Genomic DNA, 23,930 nt, shown 5'->3' on the forward strand with positions numbered 1-23,930 from the left:
AGGGGGGTGATCACGTGGGGGCCGGGGGGGGGAGCGGGTGCCAGGCGGCAGCGGCGGCGGCTGCGGAGCGGGGAGCCATGAAGCACTACGAGGTGAGGCGGCGCCGGGCCCCGCGGCCGCGGCTCTCGGGCCTCCCCCGCGCCCGCCCGGCCCGCCCGAGCCGCCGGGCAGCGCCGCGAACCGGGCACACGCCGCCCAGGGCCGCCGCGCCCCCGCTGCGCATGCGCCGCCGCGGCTCCCGCGCCTGCGCGCTGCCGGCGGCGAGGAGCGCGCATGCGCGCGGCTCCGGGCTGTGGGAATAAAGGGGGGGGCAGCGCGGCGGGAGCAGCGCGGCGGCGCATGCGCATTGGCGCCACCTCTGGGGGGGCAACATGCGCCCTGGCATCACCGCTGGGAGGGCGCAGCGTGCGCATGCGCATTGGCGCCGCCGCTTGGGGGGGGCAACATGCGCCCTGGCACCGCTGCTGGGAGGGGGCAGCGTGCGCATGCGCAGTGGCGCCGCCGGGGGGGCGGCCTGCGTACTGGCGCCGCTGCTGGGCGGGGGCAGCGTGCGCATGCGCAGTGGCGCCGCTTGGGGGGGGCAACATGCGCCCTGGCACCGCCGCTGGGAGCGGGGCAGCGTGCGCATGCGCAGTGGCGCCGCCGGGGGGGGGGGGCGGCCTGCGTACTGGCGCCGCTGCTGGGCGGGGGGGGGCGGCGTGCGCATGCGCGCTGGCGCCGCTGCGGGGCGGGGGGGGGCGGCGTGCGCATGCGCAGCCGCCCGGCGCGGGCGGGGGTGCGAGGGAGGCGCCCGGCGCGGTGCGGCGCGGCGGGGCTTTGCCGGGCGCGCCGGGACTCGCCGGTGCCGGCCCCGGGCCTGCGCCGCGTGGGCGCCCTTTGCCCCGCTCTTGCGACAGCCGCCGTGTCGTAACGGCCCTCACGGAGCCAGCGCCGCCCCCTCCGCGCTGCAACGGCGCCAACCCCCCCCCCCCCGGCACTGGCTGCAACGGGCCCCCGGGGCGCTCCCAGCCGCCATTTTGGGGGCCCCGCCGCCATTTTGAGGCCACACCGACCTCGTCCCGCCTCGCCGTTGGCTCCCAGAGGTGCCCGGCCGCCATTTTGGGGCCAGGTGCCTCGTCTCCCCCGTTGTCGCCCCCCCGGGACGCTCCTGGCCGCCATTTTGGGGGTCCTGCTGCCATTTTGGGGCGCCGCCAGCCTCGTCTTCCCCTGCTGTTGACCCCCCCCCCGGGATGCTCTGGGCTGCCATTTTGGGGGTCCCGCTGCCATTTCAGGGTGTCCAGCTGCCATTTTGGGGGTCCCGCCGCCATTTTGGGGCCTCGCTGGCTTGGTCTGTGCTGTTGTCGGCCCCCCAGGTTGCTCCCAGCCGCTGTTTTGGGGCGCCCACCACCATTTTGGGGCTCTGCCAGCATCGTCCCCCCTCGCCGTCCCCCCACGATGCTGCAGGCTGCTGTTTTGGGGGGCCCAGCGGCCATTTTGGGGCTCCACCGGCCTCTTCTTCCCTGCTGTCGGCCCACCGGGACGCTCCTGGCCGCCATTTCGGGGCCCTGCCGCCATTTCGGGGCTCCGCCAGCCTCGTCCCCCCTCGCCGCTGGCCCCCGGGGACACTTCTGGCTGCCATTTCGGGGGGCCCAGGCATCATTTCGGGGTTCGGACACCATTTTGGGGCCCCGCCAGCTTCATCTTCCCTGTTCTTGGCTCCCCCAGACGCTCCTGGTCACCATTTTGGGGGCCCCGCCGCCATTTCGGGGCTTCATTGGCCTCGTCTGCGCCGCTGTCAGCCCCCCAGGTCGCTCCTGGCCACCGTTTCGGGGCCCTGCCGCCATTTCGGGGCTCTGCCGGCCTCGTCTTCCTCCACTGTCGACCCCCCAGGTCGCTCCCAGCCGCCATTTCAGGGGGCCCGGCCGCCATTTCGGGGCCCCACCGGCTCCGTCGGCCCCCCAGGACGCTCCCGGCCGCCATTTCGGGGGTCCCGGCCGCCATTTCGGGGCCCCACTGGCTCCATCTCCCCCACCGTCGGCCCCCCAGGACGCTCCCGGCCGCCATTTTGGGGGGCCCAGCCGCCATTTCAGGGTCCCGGCCGCCATTTCGGGGCCCCGCCGGCTCCATTTCCCCCCACCATCGGCCACCCAGGACGCTCCCGGCCGCCATTTCAGGGGTCCCAGCCGCCATTTCAGTGCCCCACCGGCTCCATCTCCCCCCACCATCGGCCCCCCAGGACGCTCCTGGCCGCCATTTCAGGGGGCCCGGCCGCCATTTCAGGGTCCCAGCCGCCATTTCGGGGCCCCGCCAGCTCCATCTCCCCCCACCGTCGGCCCCCCAGGACACTCCCGGCCGCCATTTCGGGGGTCCCGGCCGCCATTTCGGGGTCCCAGCCGCCATTTCGGGGCCCCACCGGCTCCGTCGGCCCCCCAGGACGCTCCCGGCCGCCATTTCGGGGCCCCACCAGCTCCATCTCCCCCCACCATCAGCCCCCCAGGATGATCCCGGCTGCCATTTCGGGGGGCCCGGCCACCATTTCAGGGTCCCAGCCGCCATTTCGGGGCCCCGTCGGCTCCATCTCCCCCCACTGTCGGCCCCCCAGGACGCTCCCGGCCGCCATTTCGGGGTCCCAGCCGCCATTTCAGGGGTCCTGGCCGCCATTTCGGGGCCCCACCGGCTCCATCTCCCCCCACCGTCAGCCCCCCAGGACGCTCCCGGCCGCCATTTCGGGGGTCCCGGCCACCATTTCGGGGCCCCACCGGCTCCATCCCCCCACCGTCGGCCCCCCAGGACGCTCCCGGCTGCCATTTCGGGGTCCCGGCCACCATTTCGGGGCCCCACCAGCTCCATCTCCCCCCACCATCAGCCCCCCAGGACGCTCCCGGCCGCCATTTCGGGGGGCCCGGCCGCCATTTCGGGGTCCCAGCCGCCATTTCGGGGCCCTGTCGGCTCCATCTCCCCCCCCCATCGGCCCCCCAGGACGCTCCCGGCTGCCATTTCGGGGGGCCCGGCCACCATTTCGGGGGTCCCGGCCGCCATTTCGGTGCCCCACCGGCTCCATCTCCCCCCACCGTCGGCCCCCCAGGACACTCCCGGCCGCCATTTTGGGGGGCCCGGCCACCATTTCAGGGGGCCCAGCTGCCATTTCGGGGCCCCATCGGCTCCATCTCCCCCCCCGTCGGCCCCCCAGGACGCTCCCGGCCGCCATTTCGGGGGGCCCTGCCGCCATTTCGGGGCCCCGTCGGCTCCATCTCCCCCCCCGTCGGCCCCCCAGGACGCTCCCGGCCACCATTTCGGGGGGCCCGGCCACCATTTCAGGGGTCCTGGCCGCCATTTCGGGGCCCCGTCGGCTCCATCTCCCCCCCCGTCGGCCCCCCAGGACAATCCCAGCCGCCATTTCAGGGGGCCCGGCCACCATTTTGGGGTCCCAGCCGCCATTTCAGTGCCCCGCCAGCTCCATCTCCCCCCACCGTCGGCCCCCCAGGACACTCCCGGCCGCCATTTCGGGGGGCCCGGCCACCATTTCGGGGGGCCCAGCCGCCATTTCGGGGCCCCACTGGCTCCGTCGGCCCCCCAGGACGCTCCCGGCCGCCATTTCGGGGCCCCACCGGCTCCATCTCCCCCCCCGTCAGCCCCCCAGGACGCTCCCGGCCGCCATTTCGGGGGCCCGGCCGCCATTTCGGGGCCCCACCAGCTCCATCTCCCCCCACCATCAGCCCCCCAGGACACTCCCGGCCGCCATTTCGGGGGGCCCGGCCACCATTTCGGGGTCCTGGCCGCCATTTCGGGGCCCCACGGGCTCCATCTCCCCCCACCGTCGGCCCCCCAGGACGCTCCTGGCCGCCATTTCGGGGTCCCAGCCGCCATTTCGGGGCCCCACCGGCTCCATCTCCCCCCCCGTCGGCCCCCCAGGACACTCCCAGCCGCCATTTCGGGGGGCCCGGCCGCCATTTCGGTGTCCCGGCCGCCATTTCGGGGCCCCGCCGGCACCGTCTCCCCCCACCGTCGGCCCCCCAGGACGCTCCCGGCCGCCATTTCGGGGGTCCCGGCCGCCATTTCGGGGCCCCACCGGCTCCATCCCCCCACCGTCGGCCCCCCAGGACGCTCCCGGCTGCCATTTCGGGGTCCCAGCCGCCATTTCGGGGCCCCGTCAGCTCCATCTCCCCCCACCATCAGCCCCCCAGGACGCTCCCGGCCGCCATTTCGGGGGTCCCGGCCGCCATTTTGGGGTCCCAGCCGCCATTTCGGGGCCCCACCGGCTCCATCTCCCCCCACCGTCAGCCCCCCAGGACGCTCCCGGCTGCCATTTCGGGGGGCCCGGCCACCATTTCGGGGGCCCGGCCACCATTTCGGGGCCCCACCGGCTCCATCTCCCCCCACCATCGGCCCCCCAGGACGCTCCCGGCCGCCATTTTGGGGGGCCCAGCCGCCATTTCAGGGTCCCGGCCGCCATTTCGGGGCCCCGCCGGCTCCATCTCCCCCCACCATCAGCCCCCCAGGACGCTCCCGGCCGCCATTTTGGGGTCCCAGCCGCCATTTCAGTGCCCCACCGGCTCCATCTCCCCCCACCGTCGGCCCCCCAGGACACTCCCGGCCGCCATTTCGGGGGGCCCGGCTGCCATTTCGGGGTCCCGGCTGCCATTTCGGGGCCCTGTCGGCTCCATCTCCCCCCCTCTCGGCCCCCCAGGACGCTCCCGGCCGCCATTTCGGGGGGCCCAGCCACCATTTTGGGGTCCCAGCCGCCATTTCGGGGCCCCACCAGCTCCATCCCCCCACCGTCGGCCCCCCAGGACACTCCCGGCCGCCATTTCGGGGGTCCCGGCCGCCATTTCGGGGTCCCAGCCGCCATTTCAGTGCCCCATCGGCTCCATCTCCCCCCACCATCAGCCCCCCAGGACGCTCCCGGCCGCCATTTCGGGGGTCCCGGCCGCCATTTCGGGGTCCCGGCCGCCATTTCGGGGCCCCGCCGGCTCCATCTCCCCCCACCGTCGGCCCCCCAGGACAATCCCGGCTGCCATTTCAGGGGGCCCGGCCACCATTTCGGGGGGCCCAGCTGCCATTTCGGGGCCCCACCGGCTCCGTCTGCCCCCCAGGACGCTCCCGGCCGCCATTTCAGTGCCCCACCGGCTCCATCTCCCCCCACCGTCGGCCCCCCAGGACGCTCCCGGCCGCCATTTCGGGGGGCCCGGCCGCCATTTCGGGGGCCCGGCCGCCATTTCGGGGCCCCACCAGCTCCATCTCCCCCCACCATCAGCCCCCCAGGACACTCCCGGCCGCCATTTCGGGGGGCCCGGCCGCCATTTCGGGGTCCCGGCCACCATTTCGGGGCCCCACCAGCTCCATCTCCCCCCACCATCAGCCCCCCAGGACACTCCCGGCCGCCATTTCGGGGTCCCGGCCACCATTTCGGGGCCCCACCAGCTCCATCTCCCCCCACCATCAGCCCCCCAGGACACTCCCGGCCGCCATTTTGGGGGGCCCGGCCGCCATTTCGGGGTCCCGGCTGCCATTTTGGGGCCCCGTCAGCTCCATCTCCCCCCACCGTCGGCCCCCCAGGACAATCCCGGCCGCCATTTCAGGGGGCCCGGCCACCATTTCAGGGGGCCCAGCTGCCATTTCGGGGCCCCACTGGCTCTGTCGGCCCCCCAGGACGCTCCCGGCCGCCATTTCGGGGGGCCCTGCCGCCATTTCGGGGCCCCGCCGGCTCCATCTCCCCCCCCGTCGGCCCCCCAGGACGCTCCTGGCCGCCATTTCAGGGGGCCCGGCCGCCATTTCGGGGTCCCAGCCGCCATTTCGGGGCCCCACCGGCTCCATCTCCCCCCACCATCAGCCCCCCAGGACGCTCCCGGCCGCCATTTCGGGGGTCCCGGCCACCATTTCGGGGCCCCACCGGCTCCATCCCCCCACCGTCGGCCCCCCAGGACGCTCCCGGCTGCCATTTCGGGGTCCCGGCCACCATTTCGGGGCCCCACCAGCTCCATCTCCCCCCACCATCAGCCCCCCAGGACACTCCCGGCCGCCATTTCGGGGGGCCCGGCCACCATTTCGGGGTCCCGGCCGCCATTTCGGGGCCCCGTCAGCTCCATCTCCCCCCACCATCAGCCCCCCAGGACACTCCCGGCCGCCATTTCGGGGGGCCCGGCCACCATTTCGGGGTCCCGGCCGCCATTTCGGGGCCCCGCCGGCTCCATTTCCCCCCACCATCAGCCCCCCAGGACGCTCCCAGCCGCCATTTCGGGGGGCCCCGCCGCAAAAAGAGACACCCCACCCCACCAGCCCCTCTTCACCCGGCCATGACGGGGTTATCCCCCACCCCGGGGCACCCAAAGACCCTTTTTCTCGGGGGGGGGCCACCGCGGAGCCCCCGCTTGGCACCTAGTTTTAGGCGCCCGGCGCCGGCTTAGCGCGGCATTTCGCGGCCCGAGCGGCGCTGAAACGGGAGCCGCCGCCGTAAGCGGTTGGGTAAACCGAGGAAGCCGCCGCGCTCGCTTTTTTGGCACCCCCCCCAAAATAACACAACCCCCCCTCAAAATCCCCCCCCCCCAAAATGCACCCCGAAATCCGGCGCCCGCCGCGGCATCCGGCTCCGACCGCTGCCCGCCGCCAAGCCGCCTTCATCCCGTGCCGGATCCGGCCCCCCCCCCGCGACCGGAGGGTTTTCGGCAAAGACGGGGAGCGGGGCAGGATGCCCCCCCCGGGGGGGTCCACCGCCGGAGCCGTTTCCAGCCGTTAATTAGCGCGAAGCCTTCGTTAGGCTTAATAACCCCCATCCCGAAGCGATGGGGAAGGATCCGTCCCGCCGGAGGTGGCCTTACCTGCACCCCCCCACCCCGGGGGGGCTCTTCTGGTCCCCCCCCCCGGCCCGGTGCGAGCGAGACGGGGCACCCGCGGGCCCGGCGGCTCCCCGGGGCCCGACGGCAACGGTGCCAGCCGCCGCGGCTATTAATACCCCGCCTGGAGCCGGGCCCCGCGGGGCAGCTGGGTTTATTTTGGGGGGGGGGGGTTAGTTGGGTTTTATTCCGGGGGGGGGGGTCGAAAACCGGCCCGTTGCAGCCCCCAATGGGAAGCACGGGGGGATCCGACCTGATTCCGGCCTCGGCGCCGGACCCCCCACCCATGGGTGCCCCCCGCCAAGACCCGTCACCTCTCCGGTCCCCCTCTGTCCCCCCTCCCGCGGTTCCCCCCGATCCCCCCCCGCCTCGAAAACCCTCCGCGAGGCACCCGGCGTTATATTTAGCGCCTCGGGCGATCGGGTTTCTCCTTGGGACCGCGGTGGAGGGGGGGGGGGCGGCATGGAGGCTCTGGCGGTGCCGCCGGCCCTCGACGGCGCCGGGCCCCGCCGGCCGCCCAAGACCCCGAAGCCCAAAAAAGTGGTGCTCTTCTTCGAGGTGGAGATCCTGGACGCCAAGACGCGGGAGAAGCTCTGCTTCCTGGACAAGGTGAAGCCGCCGGCGGAGGGTGGGGGGCACCCGGGGGGGCCGCCGGCGCCTCTCACGGCCTCTCCGCTTGCCGCAGGTGGAGCCCAACGCCACCGTCGCCGAGATCAAGAACCTCTTCAACAAGTCCCGTACGTGCGGCCGGGGTTGCGGTCGGGGTCTCCTGCCGCTGCAGGGTGTCCCCCCTGGCTGGGGATCCTCCGCGGGGGTCCTCGGCGTGCCTGGGGATCCTCCGTGGGGTTGTGGGGATCCCTATCGCATCCGTGGACCCTCCATGGGGTCGTGGTGATCCCCGTCGTGGCCATGGGCCTTCCGTGGGGTCATAGGGATCCCTGTCATGGCCATGGGCTCTCCATGGGGTTGTGGTGATCCCCATCGCAGCCATGGATCTTCCATGGGGTCATGGTGATCCCCGTCGTGGCCATGGGCCTTCCGTGGGGTCATAGGGATCCCTGTCATGGCCATGGGCTCTCCATGGGTTTGTGGTGATCCCCATCGCAGCCATGGATCTTCCATGGGGTTGTGGTGATCCCCGTTGTGGCCATGGGCCCTCCATGGGGTCATGGGGATCCCTGTCATGGCCAGGGACCTTCCATGGGGCCATGGACATCCCCGTCACGGCCAGGAACCCTTCATGGAGTTATGGCGATCTCCGTTGTGGGGCCGTAGTGATCCCCATCATGGCCGGGGACCCTCTGTGGGGCAGTGGGGATCCTTGTCATGGCCAGAGACTCTCCATGGGTCCACGAAGATCCCCCTCACGACCATGGACCCTTCATGGGGTCATAGCGATCCCCATCGTGGGGCCGTGGTGGTCCCCACTGTGGCTGGGGACCCTCCGTGGGGTCATGGAGATCCCCATCACGAGGCCGTGGAGGTCCTCGCCATGGCCACGTGCTGGTGGCACCATTGATGTTGTCTCTACTCTCTCTGCAGACCCCCAGTGGTACCCGGCCAGACAGTCGCTGCGCCTGGACCCCAGTGAGTGCCACCCCCGGGGACACCCGGGGGCTCCCGGGGGCCGGGCTGTGCCCCCCTCCCCCCGCCCCATGTCCTGGTGGAGCTCTGGGGTCCCCCCAGCCCTCCCGGGGGACCCCAGGGTGCCCCAGGGCCACCCGCCGTCTCCTGTCCCTCCGCAGAGGGGAGGTCCCTGAAGGACGAGGATGTGCTGCAGAACCTGCCCGTGGGCACCACGGCCACCTTCTACTTCCGGGACCTGGGCGCCCAGATCAGCTGGGTGACGGTGAGCCACGCAGCCCTCCGTCCCTCCCTCCGTCCTTCCGTTCATCCATCGCTCCATCCACCTCTCCATCTGTCCACTCCTTTGTTCATCCATCCTGTCCACCCATCCACACATCTCTCCATGCCTTCTTTCCATCTCTTCTTCTAGCCATCCATCCCACCATCCATTCTTCCTTCCTTCCATCTCTCTGTACCTCTGTCCTTCCATCCCTCCATCCGTTCCTCCCTTGTTCCCTCCATCCATCTGTTCCTCTGTCCATAACTCCTTCTGTCCATCCATTCCTCCATCCATCCCACCATCCGTTCCACTGTCCATCCAGCCCTCTGCACCTGCCACCTCCCATCCCACCACCCCTCCATCCCTCCCTTGATTTCTCCATGCATCCCTCCATCCATTGCTCCGTCCCTCTGTCCACTTATCCATCCTTTTGTCCATCTATCCATCCATCCATCCCCCCATCCATTCATCCACCCCTCCATGTCTCTGTCCTTCCATCCCTCCATTTGTCACTTGCTCAATCTCTTCATCCATCCATACCTCCCTTGATCCCTCTTTCTGTCCATCCATGCCTTCATCCATTCATCTATTGAACCTCCATCTATCCATCCCTCTTGTGCCTCCAACCTTCCTTCCTTCCTCCCTCCATCCCTCCATCCATTCCGCTTGTGCCTCCAGCCTTCCAGCTCTTCCTTCCTCCATCCCTCCATCCCTCTTGTGCCTCCAACCTTCCTTCCTTCCTCCCTCCATCCCTCCATCCATTCCGCTTGTGCCTCCAGCCTTCCAGCTCTTCCTTCCTCCATCCCTCCATCCCTCTTGTGCCTCCAACCTTCCAGCTCTTCCTTCCTCCCTCCCTCCATCCATCCATCCATCCCTCTTGTGCCTCCAACTTTCCAGCTCTTCCTTCCTCCCTCCATCCCTCCATCCATCCCTCTTGTGCCTCCAACCTCCCAGCTCTTCCTCCCTCCATCCCTCCCTCCCTCCATCCATCCCTCCTGTGCCTCCAGCCTTCCATCTCTTCCTTCCTCCATCCCTCCCTCCATCCCTCCATCCCTCTTGTGCCTCCAGCCTTCCAACTCTTCCTTCCTCCATCCCTCCATCCATCCCTCCATCCCTCTTGTGCCTCCAACCTTCCAGCTCTTCCTTCCTCCATTCTTCCATCCCTCCCTCCATCCCTCCTGTGCCTCCAACCTTCCGTCTCTTCCTTCCTCCATCCCTCCATCCATCCCTCCATCCGTCTTGTGCCTCCAGCCTTCAAACTCTTCCTTCCTCCATCCCTCCATCCCTCCCTCCCTCCCTCTTGTGCCTCCAGCCTTCCATCTCTTCCTTCCTCCATCCCTCCCTCCCTCCATCCCTCCTGTTCCTCCAGCCTTCCAACTCTTCCTTCCTCCATCCCTCCATCCCTCTTGTGCCTCCAACCTTCCAGCTCTTCCTTCCTCCATCCCTCCATCCCTCCTGTCTCCAACCTTCCAGCTCTTCCTTCCTCCCTCCCTCCATCCCTCCTGTTCCTCCAGCCTTCCATCTCTTCCTTCCTCCATACATCCATCTCTCTTGTGCCTCCAACCTTCCATCTCTTCCTTCCTCCATCCCTCCATCCCTCCCTCCGTCCCTCCTGTGCCTCCAGCCTTCCATCCCTCCCTCCTCCCTCCCCCCGGCCGTCCCTGCGGCCCCGCACCCTTCCTCCAGCGCCTTCTCGCGCAGGTCTTCCTCACCGAGTACGCCGGCCCCCTCCTCATCTACCTGCTCTTCTACTTCCGCGTGCCCTTCCTCTACGGCCCCCGCTACGACTTCACCTCCAGCAAGCACGCCGTCGTGCAGTGAGCGCGCGGGGGGGGGCCGGGGGGGCTGCGGGGGGTCCTGGGAGCCGGGGGGCTGCGTTGGGGGGTCCTGGGAGCTGGGGGGCTACGGGGGGGTCCTGGGAGCTGAGGGGCTGTGTTGGGGGTCCCAGGACCTGGGGGGCTGCATCGGGGGGGTCCAAGAGCTGGGGGGCTGCGCCGGGGGGGTCCTGGGAGCTGGGGGGCTGCCCTGGGGGGGCCAGGACCTGGGGGGCTACGTTGGGGGGGTCCTGGGAGCTGGGGGGCTGTGTTGGGGGGGTCCAAGAGCTGGGGGGCTGCGCCGGGGGGGTCCTGGGAGCCGGGGGGCTACGTGGGGGGGTCCTGGGAGCTGGGGGGCTGCACTGGGGGGTCCTGGGAGCTGGGGGGCTGCCTGAGGTCCCGGGACCTGGGGGGCTCCGTTGGGGGGGTCCTGGGAGCTGGGGGGGCTACGTGGGGGGGTCCTGGGAGCCAAGGGGCTGCGTCGGGGGGTCCCGAGACCTGGGGGCTCCGTTGGGGACTCCAAGAGCCGGGGGGCTGCGCCGGGGGGTCCTGGGAGCTGGGGGGCTACGTGGGGGGGTCCTGGGAGCTGGGGGGCTGTGTCGGGGGGTCCTGGGAGCTGGGGGGCTGCGCCGGGGGGGTCCTGGGAGCCGGGGGGCTGCGTTGGGGCTCCTGGGAGCCGGGGGGCTACGTGGGGGGGTTCTGGGAGCTGGGGGGCTGCGTCGGGGGGTCCTGGGAGCTGGGGGGCTACGTGGGGGGGTCCTGGGAGCCGGGGGGCTGTGTCGGGGGTCCTGGGAGCTGGGGGGCTGCGTCGGGGGGTCCTGGGAGCTGGGGGGCTGCACTGGGGGGGGTCCTGGGAGCTGGGGGGCTGCGTCGGGGGGTCCTGGGAGCTGGGGGGCTGCACTGGGGGGTCCAAGAGCTGGGGGGCTGCATCGGGGGGGTCCTGGGAGCCGGGGGGCTACGTGGGGGGGTCCTGGGAGCCGGGGGGCTACGTGGGGGGTCCTGGGAGCTGGGGGGCTGCGTCGGGGGTCCTGGGAGCTGGGGGGCTGCGTTGGGGGGTCCAAGAGCTGGGGGGCTGCGCCGGGGGGGTCCTGGGAGCTGGGGGGCTGCCCTGGGGGGGCCCAGGACCTGGGGGGGCTGCACTGGGGGGTCCTGGGAGCCGGGGGGCTGCATCGGGGGGTCCTGGGAGCCAGGGGGCTGCGTGGGGGGGTCCCGAGACCTGGGGGCTCCGTTGGGGACTCCAAGAGCCGGGGGGCTGCGCTGGGGGGTCCTGGGAGCTGGGGGCCTGCGTCGGGGGTCCTGGGAGCTGGGGGGCTGCATGGGGGGGTCCTGGGAGCTGGGGGGCTACGTGGGGGGGTCCTGGGAGCCGGGGGGCTGTGTCGGGGGTCCTGGGAGCTGGGGGGCTACGGGGGGGGTCCTGGGAGCTGGGGGGCTGCGCTGGGGGGTCCTGGGAGCCGGGGGGCTGTGTTGGGGGTCCCAGGACCTGGGGGGCTGCACTGGGGGGTCCAAGAGCTGGGGGGCTGCGCCGGGGGGTCCTGGGAGCCGGGGGGCTGCGTCGGGGGTCCTGGGAGCTGGGGGGCTGCACTGGGGGGTCCAAGAGCTGGGGGGCTGCGTCGGGGGGTCCTGAGACCTGGGGGCTCCGTTGGGGACTCCAAGAGCCGGGGGGCTGCGCGGGGGGGTCCTGGGAGCTGGGGGGCTCCGTTGGGGGGGTTCTGGGAGCTGGGGGGCTGCATTGGGGGGTCCTGGGAGCTGGGGGGCTACGTGGGGGGGTCCAAGAGCTGGGGGGCTCCGTTGGGGGGGTCCTGGGAGCTGGGGGGCTGCGTCGGGGTGTCCTGGGAGCTGGGGGGCTGCATCGGGGGGTTCCTGGGAGCTGGGGGGCTGCGTGGGGGGTCCAAGAGCTGGGGGGCTGCATCGGGGGGGTCCTGGGAGCTGGGGGGCTACGCCAGGGGGGTCCTGGGAGCTGGGGGGCTGCACTGGGGGGGCCAGGACCTGGGGGGCTACGTTGGGGGGGTCCTGGGAGCTGGGGCGCTGCACTGGGGGGGCCCAGGACCTGGGGGGCTACGTCGGGGGGGTCCTAGGAGTTGGGGGGGCTGCACTGGGGGGGTCCTGGGAGCCGGGGGGCTGTGTCGGGGGTCCTGGGAGCCGGGGGGGCTGCACTGGGGGGTCCTGGGAGCTGGGGGCTGCATCAGGGGGGTCCTGGGAGCCGGGGGGCTGCCCTGGGGGGGCCCAGGACCTGGGGGGGCTGCACTGGGGGGTCCTGGGAGCCGGGGGGCTGTGTGGGGGGGTCCTGGGAGCTGGGGGGCTGCACTGGGGGGTCCTGGGAGCCGGGGGGCTGCGTCAGGGGGTCCTGGGAGCTGGGGGCTCCGTTGGGGACTCCAAGAGCCGGGGGGCTGCATCGGGGTGTCCTGGGAGCCGGGGGGCTCCGTTGGGGGGTCCTGGGAGCCGGGGGGCTGTGTCGGGGGTCCTGGGAGCTGGGGGGCTGTGTCGGGGGGTCCTGGGAGCCGGGGGGCTGCGTCGGGGGGTCCTGGGAGCTGGGGGGCTGTGTCGGGGGGTCCTGGGAGCCGGGGGGCTCCGTTGGGGGGTCCTGGGAGCTGGGGGGCTGTGTTGGGGGGGTCCTGGGAGCTGGGGGGCTATGTGGGGGGGTCCTGGGAGCTGGGGGGCTGTGTTGGGGGGGTCCTGGGAGCTGGGGGGCTGCCCTGGGGGGTCCTGGGACCTGGGGGGCTGCCCTGGGGGTGTCAGGACTTGGGGGGCTGCCCTGGGGGGGTCCTGGGAGCCGGGGGGGCTCCGTTGGGGGGTCCTGGGAGCTGGGGGCTACATTGGGGGTCTGGGAGCTGGGGGGCTACGTGGGGGGGTCCTGGGAGCTGGGGGGCTACATTGGGGGTCTGGGAGCCGGGGGGCTGCACTGGGGGGTCCAAGAGCTGGGGGGCTCCGTTGGGGGGTCCAAGAGCTGGGGGGCTGCGCTGGGGGGGTCCTGGGAGCTGGGGGGCTGCGTCGGGGGGGTCCTGGGAGCTGGGGGGCTACATTGGGGGTCTGGGAGCCGGGGGGCTGCGTCGGGGGTCCTGGGAGCTGGGGGGCTGCCCTGGGGGGGCCCAGGACCTGGGGGGCTGCACTGGGGGGTCCAAGAGCTGGGGGGCTGCATCGGGGGGGTCCTGGGAGCTGGGGGGCTACGTGGGGGGGTCCTGGGAGCCGGGGGGCTGCGTCGGGGGATCCCGAGACCTGGGGGCTCCGTTGGGGACTCCAAGAGCCGGGGGGCTGCGCGGGGGGGTCCTGGGAGCCGGGGGGCTACGGGGGGGGGTCCTGGGAGCTGGGGGGCTGCATCAGGGGATCCTGGGAGACGGGGGGGCTCTGTAGGGGGGGTCCTGGGAGCTGGGGGCTACATTGGGGGTCCAAGAGCTGGGGGGCTACGTCGGGGGGGTCCTAGGATTTGGGGGGGCTGCGTCGGGGGGGTCCTGGCACCCCGGGGGGCTGCGCTGGGGGGGGTCTGGGGAGAGGGGGGTGCTGGGGGCTGCAGTGGGGGGGGGTCCTGCTGCACTGGGGGTCCCTGGAGATGGGGGACATTTTAGGGGGGGGTCCCGCACCCTTGGTGGCATTGGGGGGGTCCCGCACCCCTGGGGACAGTCTGGGGGGGGTCCCGCACCCTTGGTGGCATTGGGGGGGGTCCCGCACCCCTGGGGACAGTCTGGGGGGGGTCCCGCACCCTTGGTGGCATTGGGGGGGTCCCGCACCCCTGGGGACAGTCTGGGGGGGGTCCCGCACCCTTGGTGGCATTTGGGGGGGTCCCGCACCCCTGGGGACAGTCTGGGGGGGGTCCCGCACCCTTGGTGGCATTTGGGGGGGTCCCGCACCCCTGGGGACAGTCTGGGGGGCGTCCCGCACCCTTGGTGGCATTTGGGGGGGGTCCCACACCCCTGGGGACAGTCTGGGGGGGGTCCCGCACCCTTGGTGGCATTTGGGGGGGTCCCACACCGCTGGGGACAGTCTGGGGGGGGTCCCGCACCCTTGGTGGCATTTGGGGGGGTCCCACACCCCTGGGGACAGTCTGGGGGGGGTCCCGCACCCTTGGTGGCATTTGGGGGGGTCCCACACCGCTGGGGACAGTCTTGGGGGGGTCCCGCACCCTTGGTGGCATTGGGGGGGTCCCACACCCCTGGGGACAGTCTGGGGGGGGTCCCGCACCCTTGGTGGCATTGGGGGGGGGTCCCACACCGCTGGGGACAGTCTTGGGGGGGTCCCGCACCCTTGGTGGCATTGGGGGGGGTCCCGCACCCCTGGGGACAGTCTGGGGGGGGGTCCTGCACCCTTGGTGGCATTGGGGGGGGTCCCGCATGGCTGGGGACAGTCTGGGGGGGGTCCCGCACCCTTGGTGGCATTGGGGGGGGTCCCGCACCCCTGGGGACAGTCTGGGTGGGTCCCGCATCACTGGGGACATGTTGGGGACATCCCGCACCCCCGGGTGTGGCAGCAGTGGAGGACACAGGAGGTCCTGGGGGGACAGTGGGGACGAGGGGGCAGCAGAGGACCCGGGAGGGGGTCCCGGGGTGGGGGGGGGACTGTCCCCGCCGTGGGGACTGTCCCCTCACGTCCCCCGGTGTCCCCAGCCTGGCCTGCGTGTGTCACTCGTTCCACTACGTGAAGCGGCTGCTGGAGACCCTCTTCGTGCACCGCTTCTCCCACGGCACCATGCCGCTGCGCAACATCTTCAAGGTGGCCCTGTCCCCTCCCCGTGTCCCCTCCCCGTGTCCCCTCCCCTGGGCCGCGTCCCCTCCCGTGTCCCCGCCGTGTCCCCGCCGTGTCCCCTCCCCTGGGCCGCGTCCTGCCTGCGTCCCCTGCCGCGCTTCTGCCACGGCGCCCGTGCCGCTGCGCGACGTCTTCAAGGTGGCCCTGTCCCCTCCCCGTGTCACCTCCCCTGTCACCTCCTATGTCACCTCCCCTGGGCCGCGTCCCCTCCCGTGTCCCCACCATGTCCCCTGCCTTGGGCTGTGTCCTCCAGTTGTTGTGTCCCCCAGCACCCACCCATGTCCCCCTGCGTCCCCAACCATCGTGTCCCCAGCACCCACCCCGTGTCCCCAGTGCCCACCCGTGTCCCCCTGCGTCCCCAACCATCGTGTCCCCCAGCACCCACCACGTGTCCCCAGCGCCCACCCGTGTCCCTCTGCGTCCCCAACCATCGTGTCCCCAGCACCCACCCCGTGTCCCCAGTGCCCACCCGTGTCCCCCTGCGTCCCCAACCATCGTGTCCCTCAGCACCCACCCCGTGTCCCCAGCGCCCACCCGTGTCCCTCTGCGTCCCCAACCATCGTGTCCCCAGCACCCACCCCGTGTCCCCAGTGCCCACCCATGTCCCCTGTGTCCCCAACCCTCGTGTCCCTCAGCACCCACCCCGTGTCCCCCAGCACCCACCATGTCCCCAGCACCCACCCGTGTCCCCAGCACCCACCCCGTGTCCCCAGCACCCACCCATGTCCCCTGGGTCCCCCAACCTCCATGTCCACCAGCACCCACCTCATCTCCACCTGCGTCCCCAACCATCGTGTCCCCCATCACCCACCCGTGTCCCCCCACGTCCCCCAACTGCCGTGTCCCCGAGGACCCCCCGTGTCCCCAGCGCCCACCCGTGTCCCCCTGCGTCCCCAACCATCGTGTCCCTCAGCACCCACCATGTCCCCCAGCACCCACCCCTGTCCCCAGCACCCACCCCGTGTCCCCAGCGCCCATTCATGTCCCCCTGCATCCCCAACCATTGTGTCCCTCAGCACCCACCCCATGTCCCCAGCACCCACCCCATGTCCCCAGCACCCACCCCGTGTCCCCAGCGCCCATTCATGTCCCCCTGCATCCCCAACCATTGTGTCCCTCAGCACCCACCATGTCCCCAGCACCCACCCCATGTCCCCAGCACCCACCCCGTGTCCCCAGCGCCCATTCATGTCCCTCTGCGTCCCCAACCATCGTGTCCCTCAGCACCCACCCCGTGTCCCCAGCACCCACCCCATGTCCCCAGCGCCCACCCATGTCCCCTGGGTCCCCAACCTCCATGTCCACCAGCACCCACCTCATCTCCACCTGCGTCCCCAACCATCGTGTCCCCCAGCACCCACCTGTGTCCCCCATCTCCCCCAACCGCCGTGTCCTCGAGGTCCCCCCCGTGTCCCCAGCGGCCACCCGTGTCCCCCCGTGTCCCCACGGCAGGTCCCTGACCCCTCGCTCTGTCCCCAGAACTGCACCTACTACTGGGGCTTCGCCGCCTGGATGGCCTACTACATCAACCACCCGCTGTACACGCCACCCGGTGAGTGTCCCCTGTCCCCTGTCCCCTGTCCCCATGTCCCCATGTCCCCACGGCACCTACTACATCAACCCCCCGCTGTACACGCCACCCGGTGAGTGTCCCCTGTCCCCTGTCCCCTGTCCCCATGTCCCCATGTCCCCATGTCTCCACGGCACCTACTACATCAACCACCCGCTGTACACGCCACCCGGTGAGTGTCCCCTGTCCCCTGTCCCCATGTCCCCATGTCCCCATGTCCCCATGGCACCTACTACATCAACCACCCGCTGTACACGCCACCCGGTGAGTGTCCCCTGTCCCCTGTCCCCTGTCCCCATGTCCCCACGGCACCTACTACATCAACCACCCGCTGTACACGCCACCCGGTGAGTGTCCCCTGTCCCCTGTCCCCATGTCCCCATGTCCCCACGGCACCTACTACATCAACCACCCGCTGTACACGCCACCCGGTGAGTGTCCCCTGTCCCCTGTCCCCATGTCCCCATGTCCCCACGGCACCTACTACATCAACCCCCCGCTGTACACGCCACCCGGTGAGTGTCCCCTGTCCCATGTCCCCTGTCCCCATGTCCCCATGTCCCCACGGCGCCTACTACATCAACCACCCGCTGTACACGCCACCCGGTGAGTGTCCCCTGTCCCCTGTCCCCTGTCCCCATGTCCCCACGGCACCTACTACATCAACCACCCGCTGTACACGCCACCCGGTGAGTGTCCCCTGTCCCCTGTCCCCATGTCCCCATGTCCCCACGGCACCTACTACATCAACCACCCGCTGTACACGCCACCCGGTGAGTGTCCCCTGTCCCCTGTCCCCATGTCCCCATGTCCCCACGGCACCTACTACATCAACCACCCGCTGTACACGCCACCCGGTGAGTGTCCCCTGTCCCCTGTCCCCATGTCCCCATGTCCCCACGGCGCCTACTACATCAACCACCCGCTGTACACGCCACCCGGTGAGTGTCCCCTGTCCCCTGTCCCCTGTCCCCATGTCCCCATGTCCCCACGGCACCTACTACATCAACCCCCCGCTGTACACGCCACCCGGTGAGTGTCCCCTGTCCCCTGTCCCCTGTCCCCATGTCCCCACGGCGCCTACTACATCAACCACCCGCTGTACACGCCACCCGGTGAGTGTCCCCTGTCCCCTGTCCCCTGTCCCCATGTCCCCATGTCCCCACGGCACCTACTACATCAACCACCCGCTGTACACGCCACCCGGTGAGTGTCCCCTGTCCCCTGTCCCCTGTCCCCATGTCCCCACGGCGCCTACTACATCAACCACCCGCTGTACACGCCACCCGGTGAGTGTCCCCTGTCCCCATGTCCCCATGTCCCCGTGTCCCCCTCACCCCCCGCTGTACCCGCTGAGGGTCCCCGCGTCCCCGTGTCCCCTCCCTGGTGGCCCTGGGGACACGGGGGGGGCCGCTGACCCCCGTCTCCCCCAGCCTACGGCGAGGAGCAGGTGAAGCTGGCGCTCGGCGTCTTCCTGGTGGGTGCCGGGGTCAGGGTGCCGCGGGGACGACGTGGGTGCCAGGGGGGTGCTGGGGGGGCCGGGGGGTGCCATGGGGGGCTGAGGGTGCTGAGGGGCAAGTGGGTGCTGGGGGGGGGAAGTGGGTGCTTTGAGGTGCTGGGGGGGCAGCTGGGTGCCTGGGTGCAGGTGGGTGCTGGGAGGGTGCTGGGGGGGCAGCTGGGTGCTGGGGGGGGCAGCCAGGGGTGCTGATGGGTGCTGGGGGGCAACTTGGGGTGCCAGTGGGTGCTGGGGGGGGCAGCTGGGTGCTGGGGGGGCAGCCGGGGGTGCCGATGGGTGCTGGGGGGCAGGTGGGTGCTGGGGGTTGTCGGGGGGGGGCAGCTGGGTGCCATGGGGGGGGCTGAGGGTGCTGAGGGGCAAGTGGGTGCTGGGGGGGTGCTGGGGTGGGGAGGTGGGTGCTGGGGGGGCACAGGTGGGTGCTGCGGGGTAGCAGGGGTGCAGATGGGTGCTGGGGGGGCAGATGGGTGCTGGGGGGGCAGGTGGGTGCTGGGGGGGCTGGAGGGGCAGGTGGGTGCTGGGGCAGGCAGGTGGGTGCTGGGGGGTACCAGGGGTGCAGATGGGTGCTGGGGGGGGCAGGTGGGTGCTGGGGGGGGCCGGAGGGGCAACTGGGTGCTGGTGGGGGCAGGTGGGTGCTGGGAGGGGCTGGGGGAGCAGGTGGGTGCTGGGGGGGGCCGGAGGGGCAGGTGGGTGCTGGGGGGGGGGGCAGCTGGGTGCCTTGGAGTGCCAATGGGTGCTGGGGGGCAGGTGGGTGCTGGGGGGTGCCAGGGGGCACAGGTGGGTGCCGGGGGGGGTGTGCCGGGGCCGGGTGCCCCCCCCGGGGCTCAGGGCTCCCGTGGGTGCCCCCCCAGTTCTGCCAGCTGGGGAACTTCTCCATCCACGTGGCCCTGCGCAACCTGCGCCCCGCCGGTGAGTGGCACCCGCGTGACACCCGTGTGACACCCACGTGGCACCCACGTGTGGGGTGGGGCTGGGCCCGCGGGGGGGCACACGCAGGTGGGTGCCAGTTTTGGGTGCCCCCACGGGCAGGAGCAAGTGGGTGCTGGTTTTGGGTGGCCCCGCGGGTGGGTGTCGGTTTTGGGTGCCCCCATATGTGGGTGCTGGTTTTGGGTGCCCCCGCGTGTAGGAGCATGTGGGTGCCAGTTTTGGGTGCTACCATGGGTGGGTGCCAGTTTTGGGTGCCCCCACATGTGGGTGCTGGTTTTGGGTGCACACACGGGTGGGTGCCAGTTGTGGGTGCCAGTTGTGGGTGCCCCTGCGTGTAGCAGCATGTGGGTGCCAGTGCTGGGTGCCCCCATACGTGGGTGCTGGTTTTGGGTGCCCCCACGGGTGGGTGCTGGTTTTGGGTGCTACCATGGGTGGGTGCTGGTTTTGGGTGCCCCCACATGTGGGTGCTGGTTTTGGGTGCCCCCGCGGGTGGGTGCCAGTTTTGGGTGCCCCTACGGGCGGGCGCCGTCAGGGGGCACCCATGGGTGCCGGGGCTGGTAGCGGGTGTCCCCACGGGCGGGTGCCGTCGGGGGCACCCATGGGTGCCGGAGCCGGTTGCGGGTGTCCCCACGGGCGGGTGCCGTCGGGGGGCACCCATGGGTGCCGGGGCCAGTTGCCCCCACGGGCGGGCGCCGTCGGGGGGCACCCATGGGTGCCGGGGCGGGCGCGAGGCCGGCTGTGCCGCAGGCTCCAAGACCCGCAAGATCCCCTACCCGACCCGCAACCCCTTCACCTGGCTCTTCCTGCTCGTCTCCTGCCCCAACTACACCTACGAGGTGGGTGCCCCCCACCCATGGGTGCTGCCCCCCCACCCATGGGTGCTGCCCCCCCCGCCGTGGCGGCTGCTCCCCCCCCGTGGGTGCTGCCGGCCCCCGACGGGTGCTGCCCCCGGTTGTTGGGCACTGGCGCCCTGTAACTGGTCCTGGACCCCCCCAATGGGTGCTGCCCCCACCCATGGGTGCTGCCCCCCCCCATAATGGGTGTTCCCTCTCCAATAATGGGTGTTCCCTCTCCAATAATGGGTGCTGCCACCCTGTTACTGGTCCTGAACCCCCGTGATGGGTGCTGCCCCCCCCTTAATGGCTGCTGCCCCCCCCTGTAATGGGTGCTGCCACCCTGTAACTGGTCCTGGACCCTTGTGATGGGTGCTGCCCCCACCCATGGGTGCTGCCCCCCCATAATGGGTGCTCCCCCTCCCATTATGGGTGTTGCCACCCTGTAACTGGTCCTGAACCCCCCCCCCCAATGGGTGCTGCCCCCCCCATAGTGGATGCTGCCACCCTGTAACTGGTCCTGGACCCCCATGATGGGTGCTGCCTCCCCCTTAATGGGTGGTGCCCCCCCCGTAATGGGTGCTGCCACCCTGTAACTGGTCCTGAACCCCCATAATGGGTGCTGCCCCCCCATAATGGGTGCTGCCACCCTGTAGCTGGTCCTGAACCCCCATAATGGGTGCTGCCCCCCCCATAATGGGTGCTGCCCCCCCACTAATGGGTGCTGCCCCCCCGTCCAGGTGGGGTCCTGGATCGGCTTCACCATCATGACGCAGTGTCTGCCCGGTGAGTGGGGGCCCTGGGGGGGTCCTGGGGATGGGGTGGGGGGCACCCAAACCTGGGGGGTCCTGGGGACGGGGTGGGGGGCACCCGCATTTGGGGGGGTCCTGGGGACAGGGTGGGGGGCACCCAAATCTATGGGGTCCTGGGGATGGGGTGGGGGGGCACCCAAATCTAGGGGGTCCTGGGGATGGGGTGGGGGCACCCAAAGCCGGGGGGTCCTGGGGAAAGGGTGGGGGGCACCCAAATCGGGGGGGGCCTGGGAACGGGGTGGGGGGCACCCAAAGCCGGGGGGGGGCCACCCTGGGGTCAGGGCCGGGCTGGCACCCTCGATGACGCCAGCCCCCTGCCGGGGCACCCCGGGGTGCTGGTGCCCCCCCCGGCCGTGGGGCTGGGTGCTCCTGTGCCCCCTGGGGTGTCCTTGTCCCACCCGGGGGTGTCCCTGTCCCACCCTGGGGTGCCCATGTCCCACCCTGGGGTGTCCCCATGCTATGACCCACCCCAGGTGCCCATGTCCCACCCTGGGGTGTCCCTCTGCCAGGTCCCACCCTGGGGTGCCCCTGTGTCCCACCCTGGGGTGCCCATGTCCCACCCAGGGGTGTCCCTGCGCCATGACCCACCCTGGGGTGCCCCTGTGTCCCACCCTGGGGTGCCCATGTCCCATCCCGGGGTGTCCCCATGCCATGGAGCCCATGTCCCACCCTGGCGTGTCCCTCTCTGGGTGCCACCCTGGGGTGCCCATGTGCCACCCTGGGGTGTCCATGTCCCATCCTGGGGTGTCCCCATGCTGTGACCCACCCTGGGGTGCCCATGTCCCATCCCAGGGTGTCCCCACGCCATGGTGCCCCTGTGTCCCACCCCGGGGTGTCCCTCTCCAAGTGCCACCCTGGGGTCGCCACGTCCCACCCTGGGATGCCCATGTCCCACCCTGGGGTGCCCATGTCCCATCCCGGGGTGTCCCCATGCCATGGTGCCCCTGTGTCCCACCCTGGGGTGTCCCTCTCCGGGTGCCACCCTGGGGTGTCCACGTTCCACCCTGGGGTGTCTCTGTCCCACCCGGGGGGTTTCCCAGCGCCGTGTCCCACCCTGGGGTGCCCATGTCCCATCCCAGGGTGTCCCCACGCCATGGTGCCTGTGTCCCCCCCGGGGTGTCCCTCTCCGAGTGCCACCCTGGGGTCTCCATGTCCCACCCTGGGGTGTCCCATGCCGTGTCCCACCCTGGGGTGCCCAAGTCCCACCCTGGGGTGGCCCTCTCCAAGTGCCACCCTGGGGTGTCCTTGTCCCACCCTGGGCTGTCCTTGTCCCACCTGGGTGCCTCCCAGTGCCGTGTCCCACCCTGGGGTGCCCATGTCCCACCCTGGGGTGCCCATGTCCCATCCCAGGGTGTCCCCATGCCATGGTGCCCATGTCCCACCCTGGCGTGTCCCTCTCCGAGTGCCACCCTGGGGTGCCCAGGTCCCAGCCCGGGGTGTCCCTCTCCAAGTGCCACCCTGGGGTGTCCTTGTCCCACCCTGGGCTGTCCTTGTCCCACCCGGGTGCCTCCCAGTGCCATGTCCCACCCGGGTGCCTCCCAGCGCCGTGTCCCACCCTGGGCTGTCCTCATCCCACCCGGGTGCCTCCCAGGACCATACCCCCCCCCCGGCATGGCACCCTTGGGTGGCCCTGACACCGGGCCACCGGCAGTGGCCCTCTTCTCGCTGGTGGGCTTCGTGCAGATGACCATCTGGGCCAAGGGCAAGCACCGCAGCTACCTCCGGGAGTTCCGCGACTACCCGCCGCTGCGCTCGCCCATCGTCCCCTTCCTCCTCTGAGCCCCGGGGACACCGCGGGGACAGGGCCACCCCGCCCCGGCGGCCACCGGCTGCTCGGGGACGTGGGGACCCGGTCACTGCCACCACGGCGCTCGCCCGGCGGCCCCGTCCTGCTCTGAGCCCCGCGGGGATCCGGCTGTCCCAGCCCATCGTCCTCGTTTTCCTTGGGGACACGGGGACATGTGGGGACACCGTGGGGACATGGCTGTCCCAGCCCATCGTCCTCGTCTTCCTTGGGGACACGGGGACATGTGGGGACACTGTGGGGACTCAGCCAGCCCTGCCCATCGTCCTCGTTTTCCTTGGGGACACGGGGACATGTGGGGACACCGTGGGGACATGGCTGTCCCAGCCCATCGTCCTCGTCTTCCTTGGGGACACGGGGACATGTGGGGACACCGTGGGGACATGGCTGTCCCAGCCCATCGTCCTCGTCTTCCTTGGGGACACGGGGACATGTGGGGACACCGTGGGGACATGGCTGCCCCAGCCCATCGTCCTCGTCTTCCTTGGGGACGCGGGGACGTGGGAACACCGTGGGGACATGGCTGCCCCAGCCCATCGTCCTCGTCTTCCTTGGGGACACGGGGACATGTGGGGACACTGTGGGGACACGGGGACCCCGTGGGGACCTGTTGCCCCCCGTCCCATCATCCCTTTCCTGCTCTGAGCCATGGGGACACGCGGGGACACCACGGGGACCCGGCCCTGCCAGCCTGCCCCAGCCCATCGTCCCTGTCTTGCCTGGGGACATGTGGGGACATGGGGACTCCATGGGGACCTGTTGCCCCCCCCATCCCATCGTCCCCATCCTGCTCTGAGCCATGGGGACACCATGGGGACACATGGGGACACGGTGACTTGTGCCACCATGGCCCATCGTCCCCATCCTGCTCTGAGGCACGGGGACACATGGGGACACGGTGACCTGTGCCACCATGGCCCATCGTCCCCATCCTGCTCTGAGCCGCGGGGACACCGTGGGGACACAGGACACCATCCTGCCCCGGGGCATTGTCCCCTCCCAGCTCGGGGACATGGGGACACTTAGGGGACACTGACCCTACCTTGTGCCAGCCCCCGTGTCCCCGAGCCACAGGGATGGGGACACCATGGGGACCAAGGGGTTGGTCACCGGGCTGCGGTCCCCAGGAACAAGCCGTGTCACCCGCGCGCGCTGTCACCGTCCCCGGGAATGAACTGTGTCACCCGCATGTGACCTGTCATCGGGGGGCCACGGTCCCCAAGAATAAACCATGTCACCCGCGTGTAGCCTGTCACTGTCCCCAGAGG

The 23,930-nt window shown here is 71.3% G+C and overlaps 1 protein-coding gene across 2 annotated transcripts; it reads left to right on the forward strand.

Annotated features, from left to right (window-relative positions):
* Positions 1-23,905, forward strand: TECR (trans-2,3-enoyl-CoA reductase). Of its 2 annotated transcripts, XM_064499172.1 has the most exons (13): positions 1-92; positions 7,368-7,418; positions 7,495-7,546; positions 8,352-8,396; positions 8,555-8,658; positions 10,357-10,472; positions 15,065-15,170; positions 16,683-16,755; positions 18,207-18,250; positions 19,138-19,195; positions 19,961-20,049; positions 20,787-20,832; positions 22,510-23,905. In XM_064499172.1, the coding sequence occupies exons 1-13, from the start codon at positions 78-80 to the stop codon at positions 22,635-22,637; spliced, it is 927 nt and encodes a 308-aa protein (XP_064355242.1). In that variant the 5' UTR covers positions 1-77; the 3' UTR covers positions 22,638-23,905. The 2 variants fall into 2 exon arrangements, with proteins under 2 accessions (XP_064355242.1, XP_064355241.1); XM_064499171.1 differs by lacking the exons at positions 1-92; positions 7,368-7,418; positions 7,495-7,546; ... (3 more) ...; positions 15,065-15,170; positions 16,683-16,755 and adding an exon at positions 16,762-17,805.
* Positions 23,906-23,930: the final 25 nt, after the last annotated feature.

Source organism: Dromaius novaehollandiae, chromosome 33, assembly GCF_036370855.1.
Source record: "Dromaius novaehollandiae isolate bDroNov1 chromosome 33, bDroNov1.hap1, whole genome shotgun sequence".
Lineage (NCBI taxonomy): Eukaryota > Metazoa > Chordata > Aves > Casuariiformes > Dromaiidae > Dromaius > Dromaius novaehollandiae.

Excerpts from the sequence above, each read along its gene's own strand:
- TECR (XM_064499171.1), top strand. The coding sequence starts at position 16,980 with ATGTCCCCATGTCCCCATGGCACCTACTACATCAACCACCCGCTGTAC. Across the intron at positions 18,251-19,137 it reads TGGCGCTCGGCGTCTTCCTG|TTCTGCCAGCTGGGGAACTT; the intron begins GTGGGTGCCGGG and ends GTGCCCCCCCAG. Across the intron at positions 20,833-22,509 it reads CATGACGCAGTGTCTGCCCG|TGGCCCTCTTCTCGCTGGTG; the intron begins GTGAGTGGGGGC and ends GGCCACCGGCAG.